Source organism: Pseudopipra pipra, chromosome 4 (assembly GCF_036250125.1).
Source record: "Pseudopipra pipra isolate bDixPip1 chromosome 4, bDixPip1.hap1, whole genome shotgun sequence".
Classification (NCBI taxonomy): domain Eukaryota; kingdom Metazoa; phylum Chordata; class Aves; order Passeriformes; family Pipridae; genus Pseudopipra; species Pseudopipra pipra.
In genome coordinates, this window is record NC_087552.1 from 53,262,618 (window position 1) to 53,281,782 (window position 19,165).

The 19,165-nt window shown below is 36.3% G+C and overlaps 1 protein-coding gene across 3 annotated transcripts in view; it reads right to left on the reverse strand.

Annotated features, from left to right (window-relative positions):
* Window positions 1-19,165, reverse strand: part of NWD2 (NACHT and WD repeat domain containing 2) — a 53,593-nt gene that overhangs the window by 9,924 nt on the left and 24,504 nt on the right. Inside the window, exon 3 of one of the 3 annotated variants that reach the window (XM_064653034.1) lies at window positions 16,297-16,413. In XM_064653034.1, the coding sequence (XP_064509104.1) occupies window positions 16,297-16,413 (117 nt within the window). Of the gene's footprint in view, window positions 1-1,484; window positions 6,536-16,296; window positions 16,414-19,165 lie in introns of those variants that run through there. The other 2 variants (XM_064653036.1, XM_064653035.1) reach the window with 2 other exon arrangements.

The window sequence follows — 19,165 nt, forward strand, 5'->3', positions numbered from 1 at the left end:
ATGTATTTACAGGAAAGTAGGGATTAAATTTTTCTTTTTCGTTATGCAAAAAAAGTCTCCTCGGGGTCTGAATTTCATAAAAAGAAGTCTAATAGTAGTTAATTACTTTGAAATTACTAGGAAGGGAAACAAATACCGTGTGAGATGAATTACTGTAAAGGGTACTGTATTGAACTGTATCTTACATGACCTGGTAAAATTTCAAGTAGATGTACTGTCTTTCATATCATTAACTGGTAATAAAAATACAAAGGCATTCAAAAGAATTAATTAAAAAATATCCAACATACTTAGCACAGTGTTGACTCATGTACTACTGAGTTCCATTAGTCACAGGTAGAGATTAATCTCACATGAAAAAGCAAATGTCAAAATACTTTTCTGTGGACAAAGGATAAGTATGCATGTCTTTATTCTTATAAAAGTTCATGTTCTGTTTGATGAAAATTCACATGATGTTATGCACAGTTCATATTGGTGCTATTAAAGATGTGGCTTATACCAGCAATACTAAGGATCAATGTTGCAGAACCAGGAGATACTTTGCTGTTTTATATTCCTTTGTTGTCTTTGCCCTGGTAGCTGTTCATTGAAGAACAGTGGGGCAAGAAAAGACAAAATACTGAGTAGAAATGGATCAAACCCCATTTTAGTACTTAAATGCATATCTTTTGTATAAAGGTAAAGGTTTGTGGAAGTCAGTTTTTAAACTGTGGCACAGGAGATATTTCACTTTCAAAAATGAGGAATAAAATGGTGGTTATGGTATTCTAAATACTCTTTTTTGAATTTATTTATGTAATTTACTATCCATAAATATTCTATAAAATATGATTGTAATGTCCTGGACTTTATAGTGTTATAGGAAATTACTGCAATCTTTCATCAATTTTTTTCAAATTTGTGATCATCAGATCAATTCTGCATTATATACTTGGTCCACAAAAGTCAGTGAGAATTCTTACTTCATTTATAATGGGATTTTTGAAAATTCTTTCCTAATTTTAAATGTATTCAGTAAAGATCTTCAGTTAATGAGGAGGACTTCATGCAGAGAGGAACCAACAGTATCAACATTTTGATTTGAATCAGAAAGATCTCTTAGTAAAGTAATGCTAATGCAAATACAGTAGTACCCTAAAGATGTAAATGACCTTGTTTGTAAATAATAATATCTAAATATTCATTATTTTTAAACCACTCATCATAATGAGAAGCTGTTTTAAACTCTTCCAGCGGAAGATCAGCCTGAAAATCAATAAGTGATGATGATGAAGCCTGCTTCCCTGATTATAAAAGCATGAAGCAGCAGACCACTTTTCTGAACTCAGTTATGTTGGCAGAAGATACTTCAGTGGCTTACCAAGCCAGATGCTGCAGCCTCAGAGCACAGACATCAGAGCAGTGCATGAACATTTCCTAAACTCTTTTGGGGAAAACCACCTCAGTTAGCTCAGACCACACTTCACATCGTGTAAACTAACCTGGCTTAGTTTTGCCTGGAGCAGATTAGGAAGAACTCATATGAACTACCAAGCTGGCTTTGATGGCAAGAAGTTGGCATCCTTCACCAGAGGAGCTGTGACAAAGAGCTGGTGGGCAGGAAAAAGTCAGTGTCTGTCCACTGCTTAGGAGAAGTGAAGGAATGTAGGAATTGTGATAGCTCATATAGCCAGGTTCCAGTTTCTGACAGGTCACAGCACTTGAGTTCTTCAAGAGGCTTCTCCAGTAGAGAGGGATTAGGGGAAAGTTGGGTTTGCCTGACTGCCCATTCAGATCCCACAGCAGTTTGATTCAGGGTGCACATCAAGGAGTCAAGAGATTGTAGCAAATTTGTTCAGTAACTAGAATTATATAATAATTTTAATGAAATGAAATTATCCAATATTTTTATAATCTGAATTTATTTTTTCTATCATTCTAACTAGTAGCTCCCCTCATAGAGAGAACTATGTTGCTTCACATAATGAGATAGCTGGGGAAAATTTTGAAGCTTTTACTGTTCTGATCTATTCATAGAGACCTATAATTTTTGAATTCTGAAGCTGCAGAGGTTAAACAAAATATAATATTATTTTCCTTCATTCAACTGAGGTTAATAACTCTTATTATGATGAATTGGAAAGCCTTTTAACATTCATGTTGAGGTAGAATTCTCATAAAATTTCTCTCAGAGAAGCTTTTACCTTACATAGAAATTATTACTGAGAGTTCACTAGGCTACATTTTTTTCTGAATTTAAGTCCAGTGGATTCAATAGACAGTTGCCTGAGCAAAGATCAATAGCTGGGCCCTTCATTAACAATACTAAAATGTTAACATTAATATGTCTGATTTTAATGTACTGCATTAAATTAACTACATTTGTTTTAGAATTATTCTGTGTACTTTTCTGCTTCTCTGGTATGGTTTGTGCTGTTCTCTCTCCACTGTACTATAGGCAAATAACAATCGGTATTACTTTAAAACTGAAAGACAGATTTTTTTCTTTCATCTGTCACTGCAAAAGACATTATGTAAATAATCTCATATTAGGGATCATCCTACTGACTACTTGAGCAAAACACAATAAAAATGAACTTTGATATGATCCAGCAAATCCTAAATACTGTGCTGAGCAGGTCATTTAGAGCAAGGCAATCTCAGGCACTGCACTGATAGAAGTCAGCTGAGGTTTTGGTATTAGTATCTGACTCTATGTATCCATCTGAAGAATATTTTGATAGAAAATGTTATATTGTAGAAAGTCTTCATGTAGTCACTCCTGTGCTTTCTGATAATTTCAGACTAGCCTCAATCTACAACCCAGTTTTACTGGCCCTTTGACTAAGGTATTGAAACACAGCTCCTTTTCATTTTTCTGGAGAGGATTGAAGTAACTGACACTATTTTTCTAAAGGACTGTGGTATCACACCCCAGGCTGGAAGCAGGAGGCATGCTGAGTAAGTGCAGCTGTTTTCTACTGAGAAACTGATTCTTGAATGCTGGGTTACACCACATAAACACACCAGGTTCCTGAGGAACAGTCCCTAGATGCACTGCAAGTTTTCCAGTAGCAGTGGCATTGGTAAAGAAAAAAAAGACTAAGGAGTACAAAGAGATTATATGCATTTGCTGTAATTTTAAAAGACTATTTGTTTGTAGGGTTACATGACAGCCTTAGGATGGGTGCATTTGCATGCACAGGCTGTGAAAACTACACCTTCCCCTGTTAGACACAAAGGTGAGGCTTGGAAGTAACTCCTTCTCTTTTGGTATCATTATGGTTAAATTTATATCTGTCTGTATAAGTGTAGTCTATCAGGGTACCACAAAACCACTCAAACCTTAAAGGCCTAAATGAGAAGATCTGAATTGCGCTTTTTCTCCAGGGTCTTCAGTGTCTGAACTGCATCCATGCCAGAGGCTTACAGCAGCCTCTGAAAATATCTGCTCTATCTTCATTTCCCTATAGTTTCAAGTAAATGCAGATTTCTTCTTAGAAAAATAAAGAAAAATGAAGCAACAGGATTGAAAGAAAATACAATTTCTCACAATCTTCATGTTGTTTCATATTAAGTCTACAAATAAAAATTACCATTATTTCAGACCTCTATGAAAAATATTATAGTACTCTACAGTAAGAACCTAAAACTTCAATTTGTGATAATAACAGTGCAGCATTTTGATGATTATTATAGGAAATTATTTTTAAAGGGAACAGTAATGTTTACACTGTGTTCATTATCAAGAGACAGTTTTATATGCAGATTCGTGAATCAAAATCTCCCACCTGATGAGTCATTTTCCTTTAATAGTAAAACATAAATTAAAGATTCATTAGATTGAAGGTGATTGAACTGTATAAATCTACCAGGCTGACAAACATGTATAAAACCCTCAGCAACCATATGTGTCTAACAAAACTTTGCAGAATTAACACAGAGCAATCCAAGCCTTGCTAGCTTTCACAAAATCACAGAATCATAGAATGGTTTGGGTTGGAAGGAACCTTAAAGATCATCTACTTTCAAGCTCCCTGCCATAGGCAGGGACACCTTCCACTAGACCAGGTTGCTCAGAGCTCCAGCCAACATGGCCTCCAACACTTCCAGGGGTGTTTTGTTAAGCCTGAGGCTGAAGTCACTATTAAATGAAGGTTAAAAAACTACTGTTTAGATCAAGATGGGAAATATTTTTCACTCTATTATTCTTGGTGTGGAAAGATATTAAAATTACAGGCATAGTCACAATAATGACCAAAAGGAGAAAACACAGATTAGGATTGGATCTTGAGATATGAAGGATTCACAACGCTTCAGTTCAGACATCATCACTAAAATGTTCATAAACCCTATTACTAGACCTTATATTAAAACAGAACAAATTGAAGTTCTAAATATGCTCAATTCCAACTAAGATATTTAGTGGTAATTTTAATAACAAACAAGCTGTCCAATAACAGCAAGTTATATTAATTACTGGTTTTGCCAACACAGGAAAGATCTGATCCAATGATCTTTTGCTGGGCATCATGGAATCAGTCCTATTTCTCAGTCTTTGTGAAGTTCCACATGTGACACTGAAGTCCTCTCTGCCTTTTCTCAGAGCAGTCCTGGATTGCCAGCTTTTTGAAGAATAAGCATTCGAGAAATCATCTTTGAAGGAATTAAATCTAACCACAATTAATTTTTTAATTGTATGCCCAGATCTAAGCACCCCTTAAACAATTTGGTTTTGAAAGATCCATGTTTTTGCAAGATCCATGAGGGATTAGGAAGTATTATTGTCCCCATGTGACACAGGAATTAAGTGCAGGGAATTAGGCCTGAGCAGAGACTCAGAGCTGGGACAGGTATGCAATAGTTAGATAAAACCAGGTAGTGGAAGCTGTTGTTCCTGATTATCAGCCCTGTCCTTCTTACTGAAACTGCTCGCTACTGAACCAGAAAAGCCTTGCCCTCTTGTGATGAGGTCCTGAGCGACTTATATTTCAGCCTGCTAAATTAATGTAAGCTTAAACTAAGATGACTTATTCAAAGTAGAACAGCTCCATTAGGAGAAAGGGTGTCTCACATTATTGAAGATGTGTTGAATGCTTCACACTCTGGCCTGAAAATTGTAGGGATTTAAGTGCTTTTAAAATACTGTGGAGTATTAAGTTCATCTGTTGCCAGGGGTTGGTAACTGCTGGTCTTACTGATGTTCCATCCCCAAGAAAACTGTGGATTGCAGTCTGTTATCATGTCACGCCTCACCAGGAGGCAAGAAAACTGGTGAGGAGCAGAATGTATCTAGCAGGCCATCATCTATAGCAGAAAAGGTAATAAGGGAGCACAGCCATGAAGAAAGGGACCTGTTTCAAAATCTCTCCTCAACTGAAAGAAGGACAAGTCTGTGGTCACCAGGTATAAACCCTACTCATAAGGTTTCTGGGCATGAATGATGGGGTAACAGTAGCGTCCTGCTAGTGCAGCTCCTTTCTGTACAAGAAATTGCATAGTATTATATAAGTAACTGAATATTAATTGGAGCAGGAACATGAACTTTATCTTTCCATAGTTTTCATGAGTACCCTAAACAAGGGCTACAAAGTGAATGAATCTTCTGGATCCCTCTCTCTTCTGTGGTCACTTGCTCTTCATTGCCTTCTGTGAATCCTGGGCTTAGAGACCTAAGTCCTGCTTCCTTAGCCTGCACTTCTAGGCTTCTTTCCTTTTGTAGTAAAATCTTTCTTATGATATAAACCTTTTTTTTTCCTCCTTAAAGCCATGCATTTCAGTCAAATAGCCATTTTGCTCAGAGAAATGTGGTTTTTTTCTCTACTGCTTACTGTGATATTCATACATGTGTTAGCTGATAAAAAGTATGTTAGTCTGTAGTGGATCAGACTTCTATAGACAAAAGAGATACATAAAGAAAAAAACACAAGTAAATGATTGACACTTCTACTTAACACCAGGCTTAAAACACATCAGATAATCAGATGCCAATACCCATCAATTTCTTTCAATTGCTCTGTATGAATGTATGAAGACAGAATTACTTCAGCATAACTACAAGAAACGCTTCACTGTTTTCAAATCTTACTTTTTACATGCATAGTGACTACATTATATGTCTTGTCTTTCATATTAAATTTGAAGGTGGTAAGACAGTGCACTGCTTGGGTGAGCCTGCCTAAGTAGCACATTAAAGTCAAGGAAGGCACTCAGAATTGTAACATGTAGGCATGTTTACCTTGTCCGCAGAAATGGGGGCTTAAATGACATAACCAAATATACAGGTAAACCACATCCTGAAAGTCTGAAACAAATGGTCAGGGGACCAGTTTTTAAGGGCCTTTTATTTAATATCCCATTCAAAGAAATTTAGTACAACTATAGGTCCTTTAGGTTTCTTGCCAGTATATTGTAACTCCATTTTAACAGTGTCCTATAGAAATTATGTATGTGATACAAGATGTGCAGGTGCAGCCAGAGTATTCTGGTGAAAAAAAAAAGAAAATCAAAATAACAGGACTAGCTGGAACTCTCTTTCACAGAAATAAATATGATTTGAATTGAAACCAAGAATTTACTACCAAAACTAATAGAAAAGCATATCCTATATTATTACTTTTAATAACTTAAGGGAACAATAGTCAACTCATCTCAAATTCAAAGCAAAAATGCTAATGGCTAAACAACAACAGTGAATCATCTGAACTAAAACCCAGAAAAGTATATTTACTTAAATTTAGTTTCAATACACTAAATAAGTTCAGTAAGGAAAAAAAAAGTGAATTTATTTAAAATCTCAATGGAATATATTTACGTTAAGTGCTTCTTAGGGCAAACTCCAAGCCATTAAATTGAGCTGTACTGAAAACTGAAACCAAGATGAAGAAAGCTATAATAAAATTCTTAATCTAAACCAAGTTTGAGGAAGCTGGAGTTCCAGAGTGCCCAGGAGATGACCTGAAAATAGCTTCCTCTGCTCCTTTTTTTGTACTTCTAGCTGCAATGCGGTACAGTGTAACGACCTCACAATACAAGCACAGAGAGAATATTACTGAAATAAATAAATACATTTGACTCCTTTTCTTGTCTATCAAAGGAAAAAAGTTATGTTGCATTGGTATTAAAACTCCCCAAAATACCACCATTAGAAATAAAAAAAATATGAAAAAAGGACAAAAATGTAATCTGTGATTTCTGGGATTTACAGGTCAAAGTGCCTTCAGAATAGCATTTTTCTTCTCCTGCCAACAGTTGTAAGGCAGTGCAGCTTAGCAGACAGAATGTTAGAGCTGCTGCAGATCTCTTAAATCTTCTTTCCACTTTTACTGCTTCTTAGAAACTCGTTGATGCTTTTGCCACTGCCTCAGACTGTCTATCTATAAAATGAGGCTAATGATAGCTTGCAAAATAGCCATTTTATTTTAAGTATTTCTATTTTGAAAGATCTTGTGTATTTATGTATCAGCAGAGATGGAACTGTTACTTTACATTGTTTGTCCTGTTTAGTTTTTAAAGGAAAAATGATACCATAGAACAGTATCAAACACTTTCATTTGCTTTTCCTCCATACCTAGGTCATAATAACAGTGTCCATACCTCAATCCTTTGGTTGAAGCCTATGAGTAAAAAGATTTAATTTTAGAACTACAGCTGACTGTATAAAACATAAGAAATACAGGTTTTAATTGAGATTATTGAAGTGAATAGGAAGTTGAAGGCATAAAAGGCATTTCTGATCTGAGAAATACATTGTTTTTCCACCTGCTGGGATATATATTTATGTTCCTTGGCTTGAGGAATATTGCAGTACGTTGTTTCACAGAGCCATGCCCTAATTTCTCTCTTCCTTTTTTATCTGGAGGCAATGCAGAAGTACCCTGGGGGGGGGTGATATGAGTTTCAGAAACTTGAGACGGGTCTTGGTTTCAGTTCCATGAAAAACAAAAAGGGCTGTTGAACTCCTTGTAAGAAAACTGACTGGAATTAGGACTGGAAGGGTAAGGTGCAAGTGCTGAAGTCTTTTGCTGTGAATATTGTTCCTAAGATATAAGAAGAAAATGATGGTGGAGTTTCTTGATGCTTGACCTGTCTTTCAGAAAATTAAAGAGAGCAGCCAAATCTAGCTGTAAATGTATCACTTCCCTCAACTCTGAACTTCACCCACAGTGCAGTATTTTTAAATCTCAAAGCTTTTCTCTAGTGGTAGGGAGATATGAAATAACGATGAGTAATATTTCAAGACATAGTGGGTAGGAGTTAACAGTCCCCCTTACAGAGGGAATGTGTTTCCTCAGAAGAAATTCATGACCTGCTTCCCTGATACACTTTGCTTCATCAGAACTCTCCTTTTTCCTGGCTGAGAAAATACCAGTGGTGTTCCTCCACTTTCTTCCTGCCTTCTACATGATCATGAAGCATCAGTTTAGCTCATTTTGTTGCCAACTCTCTGACCAGCCTAAGCATAGATGCAGGTGAGAAAACCAGGTAAAAAGAATACAATTAGGGAAGAGATCTGTGAATAAAAGTAGGGTAGAGGAAGGATTGGAGAAGATTTTGCCTACCTCTGCCTAGAGGTTTGAGCTGCTCACTCACTCTGATTCTCCTCCAAACAAATGCATTATTCTCACTTTGCTCTGTTTTTGAAATTGTGTGGGAGATTTCTTGACAGGCATGTACATTTTTCCTTTCACATAAAGCTCAGGTCCTTGTAGGTAATTCCTACTGCAGTCCAGATTTCTGTCAACTCTCTGACAGGTCCCGTAACACTTTACAACAGCAGAACTGGGTAGAAAAACAAACCACAAGGGTTAGGTTTAATAAAAGACTGTAGCACATATCCCACACTAAAGCCAGTAACCTTCTCTGTGGAAATCACTACCCTGCCTACAGCAAGTGGGAAACATACCTTTCTTGGAAACAGCAAGGAGACGAATATTGCCTTTTAGAGGAGGGCATGGTGGTGTAACCTCCTCTGCTTTGTAAAATAATCACAACACTCATCCAAGCTATAAGGAACTGTGAAAGGGTTTGAAACCCTGCGTTGCACCTCAGAGGTGAAGTGTGGCTAATGGAAAAAAGCTTCTTCTAGTATTGCAGTTTAATATGCCTTACTGAGCATCCAGGGACACAGGTGTCATGGAGGCAGAAAGGAAGAAGATAACTGAGCCTATCACTGCAGTCAGCTGGGAGGCCAGGGCACTAGCTTCTGGACACCAAACCCCAGGGTTAAATGCATTCTTACTGCCCTCTTTGGTATGCTTCCTATGCAAGTGGCCATATCTTTACTTTCTGGGAAATATGATCTTGCTAGTATTTATCAGAAAGGCTGTTTAGTTTCTAAATTTCCATTTTGGGATGGTATTTTTGTGACAAATGATGAGATAAAGTTGAGCATGGCAAAAAGGGCTGAATCAGAAACTTAAGGGATTGACAGAGATGCATTTAGTCTGTAGTAACCTCCAAAGCTGCAGCAGCTGTGGAGGGGTTTTTAGGACTGCAAAACCTATATAAATCCCACTGTAAGCACATACATACACTCTTTATTGGAAATAGACCTATATATTTATGCTTTTTTTTCAACATAATTAAGCTGTTTTTCTCACTAACATATGGAGCTGCTATGAAGGTATTAGAAAGTGTTAATTATGAGTATTATTAGAGGGAGAGATCGCTGATAGTATAATGGAATTTTTAACACCCCTCCAGATTTTAGGAATACTGAAGCTAGTTATAAGATGACATGACATTTCACTGCAAATTTCTTTTTTCTATTTATTTTTCCCTTCTTATTAAAGCTAAACAGATTGGTATTTATTGAGTCTACAAATGAAATCTGATTTTGTAATTAAATGTCAAGAAAATGATTTCACAACTTACATAGAATAATGCAGTTACTGGGAGCCTGATATGACCCATGACTGTGTAGTGTGCACCTAAAAACACCATTAATAATTGTTTTATGTATAACATAAATGAAGGCCCAAAGGCAAATTTTTAGTATAAGTGACATTAGTTCTAGGAGATTATAACACACTCAGAATTTAGACTTTATCACAGTATGCAAAACAAGTACCAGAATATAACATCAACTCTGCTTTGCAAGTACATGTGGAATGGCCTAGATTATTTATTTTGACTAGTTCCTTGATTTTGATGATTTTTATTTAAGATTTTTGTATCCTTACGCGCTAATTGTAACAAAACATTATTTTTTCCAAGCTAGCTGGCATTGGCTTTAGGGCTTGTGTTTTGGGTCAGTTGGTGGCTGGTACTCTCTTAAACTTATCAATCTAGTCCTTCGAAGATGAAAAGAAATTATTAGAAAATTCCTTGCATGAGAAGAGTATAATTTTCCTTTCCCTACAATGCTAGCAGTATGATGGCCTAGTAAACTTAAGACTGATGCAGAATTATTAGTCCCTTTTTAATGTTCTTAAATGATTTGCATGCATTCCCTACTTTTCACATGCTTGGAGGGAAAGAACTCTTTTTACTGTTTATTAAATTATAAATTTGGAGAAGGATAAAAAGGACAGTAGTACAGTTGCACGACAGAAAGAACTAATTTCTATGAAAAGAAGCTAATAATCTAAACTGCAATAACAATTAAGGAAAGAATGCAAAAACGTGGAAAGGATCTTCAAAGAAGCTGAACTGAAGGAAAAAGACTACAGCAATCACTGTGATAACAGAGATAAAGGCTTTCCTTGTCTCCATAAACCAAACCCCTTAGGCACTTGACAAAGGTTACAGCTTATCAAAACCAGCATTACTTAAAGTGTTCAGTGTCAACAATCTTTACAGTCATTTCACATCACCAAACCTAGGTCTGTTATCAACCTGTTAACCAAAGGATCTCTGAAGTGGATCTCTGTAAAAGGGAAGGTGTATACTCTAGAAGCAAGCATCAGTATTAATATCTCTCTTTGAACTTACCAAATGCCTGCTAAATACTGTAAAGTATGCTGTTTCTTTACACAGAAGTAGCACTGCAAGGTTTAGAATCCCCTCCACCCCCTCACTTCTGTAGAATAGCTGATGTTTGATCTCCCGTTTCATTTGTAGGGCAGATGGTTACATCTAGCTGATTACAATACTACCTCAGAAGATGGTTTGGTAAAGCTCTTGAGGGTCAAGAGACACTAAATCTCATAAATGTCATGCAGCCTATTTTCTCCTCTACAAATAATAAAGAATGATGGAAACATGACTTCACGTTAATCTTGTTTTCGCTAATATGGTAATTCATATTAAACATAATACTTAATCTTTCTGGAACACAGCACCAAAAAATATATTTCTGTCAAGAAAAAGAAGTACAGTGACTTAGCAGAAAATATGTGCACTCTTCTGGTTGAAAATGAAAGCTATTTTAAGACTACATAAAAAAACATGCAGTTTCTATGTTCCATGGAAAAGCTGTCTGATGAATCTTGTACCTATTTTCAATGGGCCACATTTAAAAAATGGGTAAGTATTTTAGATTTAGAGAATCAGAGATGATTCACAGGAAAATACATTCCCATCCTTAAAGCAAATGAAGGAATTCACTTACAATAGCTTAATCATATAATATCCCCCCATCCTTGATTTCACTTTCTGTGTATATCCGTTGTTCAGAGACAAACTACACTGAAAGGGATAGACACCCTTTAGCTCTTAGTCTGGAGGCTGTGAAAGAAGACCAAAGCTTGCTGAGGGGAAAGTTGCATATTATGACTTTAAAATTTATCACTTTATTTGCTTTGAAGGGCTTCAAAAAATAGGCAAAGCTCTACTTTGACATTCACAGAAAAATCTTTCCTCTTGCCCAAGTCCACATAAATCAGGATTATTGTCTGCAGACATATACTTTACTCCAGATCAATGCCAAGAAGTCCTATGGAGCCATTCCTGATATGCTGTATGAACAGAAACCCACTTATGTTAGATGGAGTCCTTATTTGGATGGGTTTTGAATCAGATGACGAATGAGAATAAAATTCATAATTTGATATTTCTTTCTTGAAAGAGCTGGACATGTCTGGCTCCAGCTATTTCTCCCCATTCACTTGAAAACTACATACAGAACTGCTTCCTTGAGGAAAATTAAATACTGAATTGCCCAAGCACAGGTAACTTTGGTTGAATTTCCAAAAAGCAGGGGGTGCTTAGCATTCCCCCTAATGTTTTAGTGTAGACACATTTGACTGACTTTAGCCTCCCTAACTTAAATTGTGTGGCAATTTTCCCAGGAGAGCAAAAGCAAAATATAATTCATGCATTCCAGAACCCATATATATTTAGTTTTCACATTAGGAATAAATCCTAGAGTAACACCAGGACTGAGATGGGAGTTGAGGACATTCAGCAGAGCTGGAGTAATATAATTTGGAATTTTCTCTGAGCTGGAATGCACTCAAAATTAATTATCAACCATTTGTACTAAGCAGAGAGAGTGTAGCAGTGTACTTAATGGAATGATTAAAGCATGCATTATACAGTAGGAACAAAAAGATACAGACAGTAAAAAACATTTCACTCCTCAATTTACCATACTTCCTCTTCAACTTCAAGGTGATTTAAGGACATGACAAATATTGCAAAATGCTAATATTCTTTGAAAATTCTACGGGAACCCCAAATTTATAATGCTAGGTCTTTAGCTCTGTGAAAGTGGAGTTTTATGCTTCCCTAGGGTCTGTTCAGGAAGGGATGCATGTGCTGCTCTTGAATTCAGTCCTGTCCATTGCTATCTTCTGCCCTTGCCCTGGACTGAGAATGGGGAAAAGAGCTTTTAGGCATCCAAGTTGGTCTGTGGTAAGCAGAGCTTCAGAAATACACTGTGGGATATCTCAGCAACCCAGTGAAAATGCAAGGGATGATGCAGGAGCTCAAGTTGTTTAGATGTGGAAATTCTTGAGGACATGGGGAGACCCATTGCAAAATATTTGGTGTTTCTCATATTTCTAAGTGGTCATCTTCAAAGGTCAGCCCTGTTCTCCATTAGCAAACAAAGAAGATTATTGGTTATAGATACCATTACCAGGTTCCTTAATGCTGAAATTAACAAGCTGACAATAATTTGAGAGGGATAATGTAAATTACAATGGCTGTTCGGAGTAGGTAGAAAATGTTTTTATTATTCTTTGGACCAGGTGATTTGAATGATGGGTGGAGAGAATCTCTAAGGTTTGTAAAATCCCAAACATATTTAATTGAGCAAACCTTTACAGGTAACAGACTACCATTTCATTTCCATTTCTACTTTTAATTTTACAGTCTTCCAGGAGACAGTCATGCAAGGACAGCAGCTCAGGCAAAGACTGTGTGGTGCCACACAGATGGAAGAGAGCACCCACGTGTTATAACTTGCAGGGTGTGTTTTAAGAGAAGTGCAGAGAAGCCTGACAGTTTTCTCATCTGTACTAAGGCCTTAACAACAGCAGGTCAGTACTAGAGTATTAGTTAGGGAGTATCAGTAAAAGGGAAATAAACTTATTCTGCAAATAATTACTATAGACTAATGACACCCTAAATACCTCATGGCCTTAACTGAAATCAAGCACTGTATTTGAGTTCCTAAATTAGCAGTCTAATGTCTCCTTGTTGTTAAAGGAAAAACAGTTATCCAGAAGATATTACTGGTATTACTGGAGATATCTGTATGTTCCTATTTATTGTAAAAGATGTCAAGACTAGATCTGCATTAGATGAATCCTGTTCATGATCAGTGCTAGTTGTGGGATCACAACATAACCTTTATTGTCTCTCTAACATCCTGTCTGTGTTGCCATCTCTTACAAATTCACTAGGAAACATAATGTAAACAAAATGTAAAAGTTCCAGTGATGCACTGAATGCATTTTTTCCTTTGGTATCATTGTGCAATGCAGAGTTTATAAAGTTCACAATTTAATAAATACACTGCATTTTAATCTCTCCATGTAGATTCCAGAGAAAACTAGTATAATTTCTGCATAAAATTTGTATGAGAAGTATTTTCCCCACAGAAATAGTACCTTTCCCCTCATAAATGGATCTCAATAAATTACTCTGTAAATCAAAAATAGCATTGTATATATTTACCTATAGTAAAGGCTATGAGTATTTAAATGATCACATATAATAGGGACTGATTTTGCACAGCAGAAAAAACCCCAAACAAAAACACCAACCTAACAAAAAGCCTCAATTTAAGCACAAAACCAAACAATTCCACTCTCCCTTAATTGAATGAAGTGTTGATAGAGCTCAGGCAGCAGGTAAGAGGGGGACTATACATTCTCAAAGACAGTGTTCACAGTAAATTAATTACTCCTTTTTTTCAGAACTGCTTTCTCCTTTGTGTTTATGAATATGTGTTAATTTAGATTTCGTTGCTTCATATCTGCAGAAAAGCTGGGGACTTCCAATGTAGGCACTGCACTAATTTAAGAACTGAATTTTGTTTTCTCTCCATCTGATATCACAATGCAGACACAAAGTGCCATAAAGAAACACTTTCTAAAATCAATCCATACCTAGTAGTTAATTCTGAATAGTCCAATTTAATCCCAGATCTGTGTCTCAATTCAAAAAGTGGTAATTGATAAGTACAAAAAAATACCCAGCTGAATGGAAGCAGCACATTTTATAGAACTTTCTCAAGAAATGGGAAGTTGCCCAAAGCCTGCAGTGCCAAAGTCAGTTTTTAATTATGTTACTATAAATTAAAACTAATTATGCCTTGTTGGAGTAGAATCATCTTCAATTTGTGTTGTAAATGAAATAAACCCCATCTCACTACGGTACAGCAGGGCAAAAAACAAATGTGCATAAACTGATTTCTGTAGTTTTGCCAGGCATTGGGAGAGCTATTACTTTGGCCCATACTCGGAAAACGTGAAATAAATATTGAAATCGTTGGCTCACTGCAACCTCTTTGCTAACTGTTTTGTTCTGTTTAAAAATTCTGATTTGGCTTGATTTCTTTCCTTAGTAACAATATCAGGCAGGCAGTTCTTAAAAGCTTCAAGATTCTGAGCTGCTAAAATATACAGCAATAGTTCATGACAAGGTTTCCTTCACTGTGAAAGATTTTACAACATCCATATCTAAGGACACTGGGTGCTGCTACAGGAAAAACGCCATGCCTTTCTGTTCCAACTTTGGTTTTTTCCATCAAGGGAAGATAAAAAGTAGAAAAATAAACCCAGAAAACTAAATTTAGTCGCATAAGATGAAAGACACCCAGCCTCTCTAGAGATCTGGGCCAGTGTGTGCTTGTGAAAAACAGTGTCACAACAGCATCAAACCCATTCAGTACTCCAAGCGCTGGGCTCTTACGGTCAAGCTGAGGACAGCTCTTGTTCCCCAGGCCTCTGAAGCTAAATAACGAAGTGAGACAAGCAGGTGAATGAATGAGAGCCAGAGAGATCTTTTTAAGGGTGTGATAAAAGTACAGAATGACACACGCTACAGCTTGCTCTTTGTCTAATCTTTGGCATGGAGAGACGTGATCTCCAGCCTTCATAGCAGGCAGTGTTCTGTATCCCTTCCAACCCCAAGGGATTCTGTGGTTTCAGTTCACTAAATCTTTAACATTCTTCCCTTAAAAAAAATAATCAAGGACTTGCAGGTTTTTTTCAGAACTCTTCTCTGTCTTATTATGACAAGTCTAAGGATTACAGATCACTTAGCTAAGTTTAGGTAGAAGAGGAGAAAAATACCTTTTCTAAATTATTTTCTTAGCAAATGTATTATAGAAAATAAAATTTGGAATAGCAAAGGCATGGCCTTAAGATTGTTTTGCCATGAAGTCTAACAAGGGACCATGGAGAGAACAATCAGCTGTATATCAGTATATCACAGACTCAGTCTTCTCAGATTGTCACTGACCTCCAGTCTTTTCACTTGCTAATACCTGATATCCTAACTTGTTGTGGGTTTATGACCCAAAACAGCAAATGCTGATCCGAGCAGACAGTTCTTTGCTGCTGCTGGTTTTTTGTTGTCTTTTTAGGCCAGCTGATAGTGCATGTGTGAGAAGTACCAAGAATTAATTAATTGTGGCCTCCTTAAACAAGTTGTCCACAATTCTGTTGTGATAGTAGTACAGTCATACTCCTCTTGTTATGGGGACCGATCATAAAAGATCCTACCTTCCTCTCCACTAATACTGAGTAATTACTGATAATCTACGAAGCTGTATAGGGAAACATTTGGATGCAGCATAGCAAGGAATATAAAATATTTTAGAAAGAAGAAAATCATGCATTTGTTACTGAATCATGCATGTTAGGATAGATAACATTATATTTTTTTTGTAAAGTAAAACATTATTTTTATACCCACAACAAAACATGGACCTGCAGAACTTTTCAAGCAGTCTTCTAACAGCTTCATACGAGTCTTTTGCAGCTCTGGACTGTCCCACTCATCTGCTTCAACTCCCCAGTATAAGTCTATGACCTGGAAAATAGTAGGCAACATAGTTACTTATCATATGCTCCTGCTACTGATCAAATTAAAAATTAGCTTTGTCAACATTCCATACCCTGCTAAGCATTCCTCTGCAGTGCAGTAAAAACCAATGAGGTCTATATCCAGTCCTTACACAGACTGGCAGGGTTTTCTCAGGTTAATGACAATTCAAGCCTCTCACCTTCCCTCCCCGATAGTCCCTCCTGGGACAGTGTCTCATTTCATAGTCATATTTTTGTGCAAAGATTAGCATGACGAGATCTTGATTTGATGCAGTTTTTATTTGTTAGTAGATTGCATATAACGGATAGGCAAGAATAATGACCAAAACATTGAAAAAAATCCTAGCTCCATGAAAATTAATGGGAGTTTCATTGTGGATCACAGTCAAGACCATGACTTGACACCCTGTGTCACTTGTATCCACAGGATACAAACTCATCCTGTGCATGTGGCTCGAAAGAAATAATAGGTATTGTTCTATAATGTTATACTTCCTTTGTTAGTTGATCCCTGTACTTTGGAAGCAGAGATTGTATAAATATGAAGTGGCAGACAGATTGCTGTCCAGACTTTTGTCTGTAGCTACTGACTCAGTTTTCTGATGCTAATTAGTTGGAAACAAACTCCTGGGAGAAATTGGAATATGGATGTTAAATTTATTTGAAGAAATTAAGTGATGAAATGTGGTTTCACTACACATTTTAACTAAAAGGCTGAATTTTCACTCTGGGAAATCGATTTTAAAAGAATAGGGATCATATGTATGAGTTTCTTTTGGTACAAAAGTTATGGCATGTGTTACTACGCTTTTCATTTAAGCTACTATTGGTTCTTAACATCTTGTATATAACTTGAACAAAAACAGTGAAGTCCAAATGGACAGTTTAAAAAAGCAATCAAAATTGTATTAAGACATGAATATATTACAATATTATTTATTGCAATATTGATTGTACTGTGGAAGCACTCTGATGTTTCTATAAGTAACAGAATGATAAAACTAGCTGTTGTCTACACAGATTATAACATCAGCCTGAAGACCTAATATAAGAACGAATAATGAGTTGATGTAAAAGTAATATTCATCAGTTTCAAGCTGGTTAATCTTCTTGGAATTACACCAATAAATACCAAGGTTTAAGACCAAATCCTACACCTATTTATGCCTATGCATAATTTCACTGTCAACTGTCTCACTGGTTATTTCTGCCAGAAAAGTTTGGGATGCTCCCCAGTGTTTGCTGGAGCAGACACATTGTTGCTAAACACAAGAGGTAGTGTCTTGTGTGACTGATGACAAGTGAAAAAATCCAAGGTATGGAATGCATTGTAGCTTACACTGCCAAGGAAATACACTCGATATCTTTATCTTTTACAGATACTGTGTTCCAAAATTTTGCTGGAACATGCATTTTCTATGGTACAAAACTGCATTTCAAACAGCCTTCCTATTCCCCTCATTTGCACTGATTTCTTTTTCTTTCTCTTTTAGTCTCATTAGTAAAAATATGTTCCTTTCTTCCTCTTTCCTTTCTGTAATTTATCAATAAAACTTTATTATTGACTTTCACATTGAATTCATCTGTCTGATTAACTGCATGATGTATGATAAAGCTAAAATGTGGCAGTCATAAAATCCTCCGCATACAGATCTTAGCATACTGTCAAAAATATGTGAATTACTGGTTGAAATAATTTATTGTGTGGCTCAAGTTCTTCTGAAACATAAAGGCAATTTTTATTTTAATTACTGCTCAGAAATCATGTTAATTCTGTAAATGTGAAGAGGAAATTCCCTGCAATACCAGAGGCTCAATTGTAGGGGCTCAGCAGCCGCGTTCTGTGTGTTATTTTTATGGGGTAACACAATTTTGGCACGTAGTATCTTAATGTGTTACAATTTTGCCCTGCAAAAGCAAATATTTTACCCATAAAACCTCTGAAGACACCAAGAAATTCAAAATTAAAGTCTCATCAGTTATTCTTTATACTAACTAAAACGAATAGGATTTACAAAATTAAAGAAATGGAACAAGGAGACAACTACATCTGATGTTGAAGCATATTTTAACTTACATTTGAAAAAATGGTATGACAAAAATGCACTCTAACTTTCAGAAAGGCTGCCAAGGTGATACGACAACCAGTGCCCTGCGCAAGAGCTACTTGCACACAGTGGACTGACACTGGTCTAGTTCAATTCCACATTAGTCATCTAACAGAGTTTTTGTTCATAATTCAGTGTTTTATTTTGCTTACTTTAGCTTTTGTCCTACCAATCTTACAGTTTCACAGATTTTTCTGAGGAGATGAAACAATTTTATCTTTATCACTTCCAAGAGCTTAAAAAAGGCACTAAAAAATTTAATTCATGACAAATTCCACTTTCCTTCTAGCATATATATCTCCTGGTGAAAATTATTTGAAACAGTTAATTGTCCTGAAGAAGAAAAGAGTATGCTGCTAACTAACTATGGTTAACTATCTTCCCAAAATTTTCAATTACAACCACTTTCTTTAACCTCTCCATCCTCTCCTATAAAAATACTGTGTTTCGGGTCAAAACCACTATGCACTCTGGAATCTTTTACTCAGATTGCTTGCTTTCTGTCTTCACCAATACCTATTTTTTCCAGAAATATTTTCTGATTCAATGAAAAGTCCATTGAGCAAACAAATTCATAGTATGATTGAATACAGTCAGTTATGTTTCCACACATATGGTGATTATGTTCTC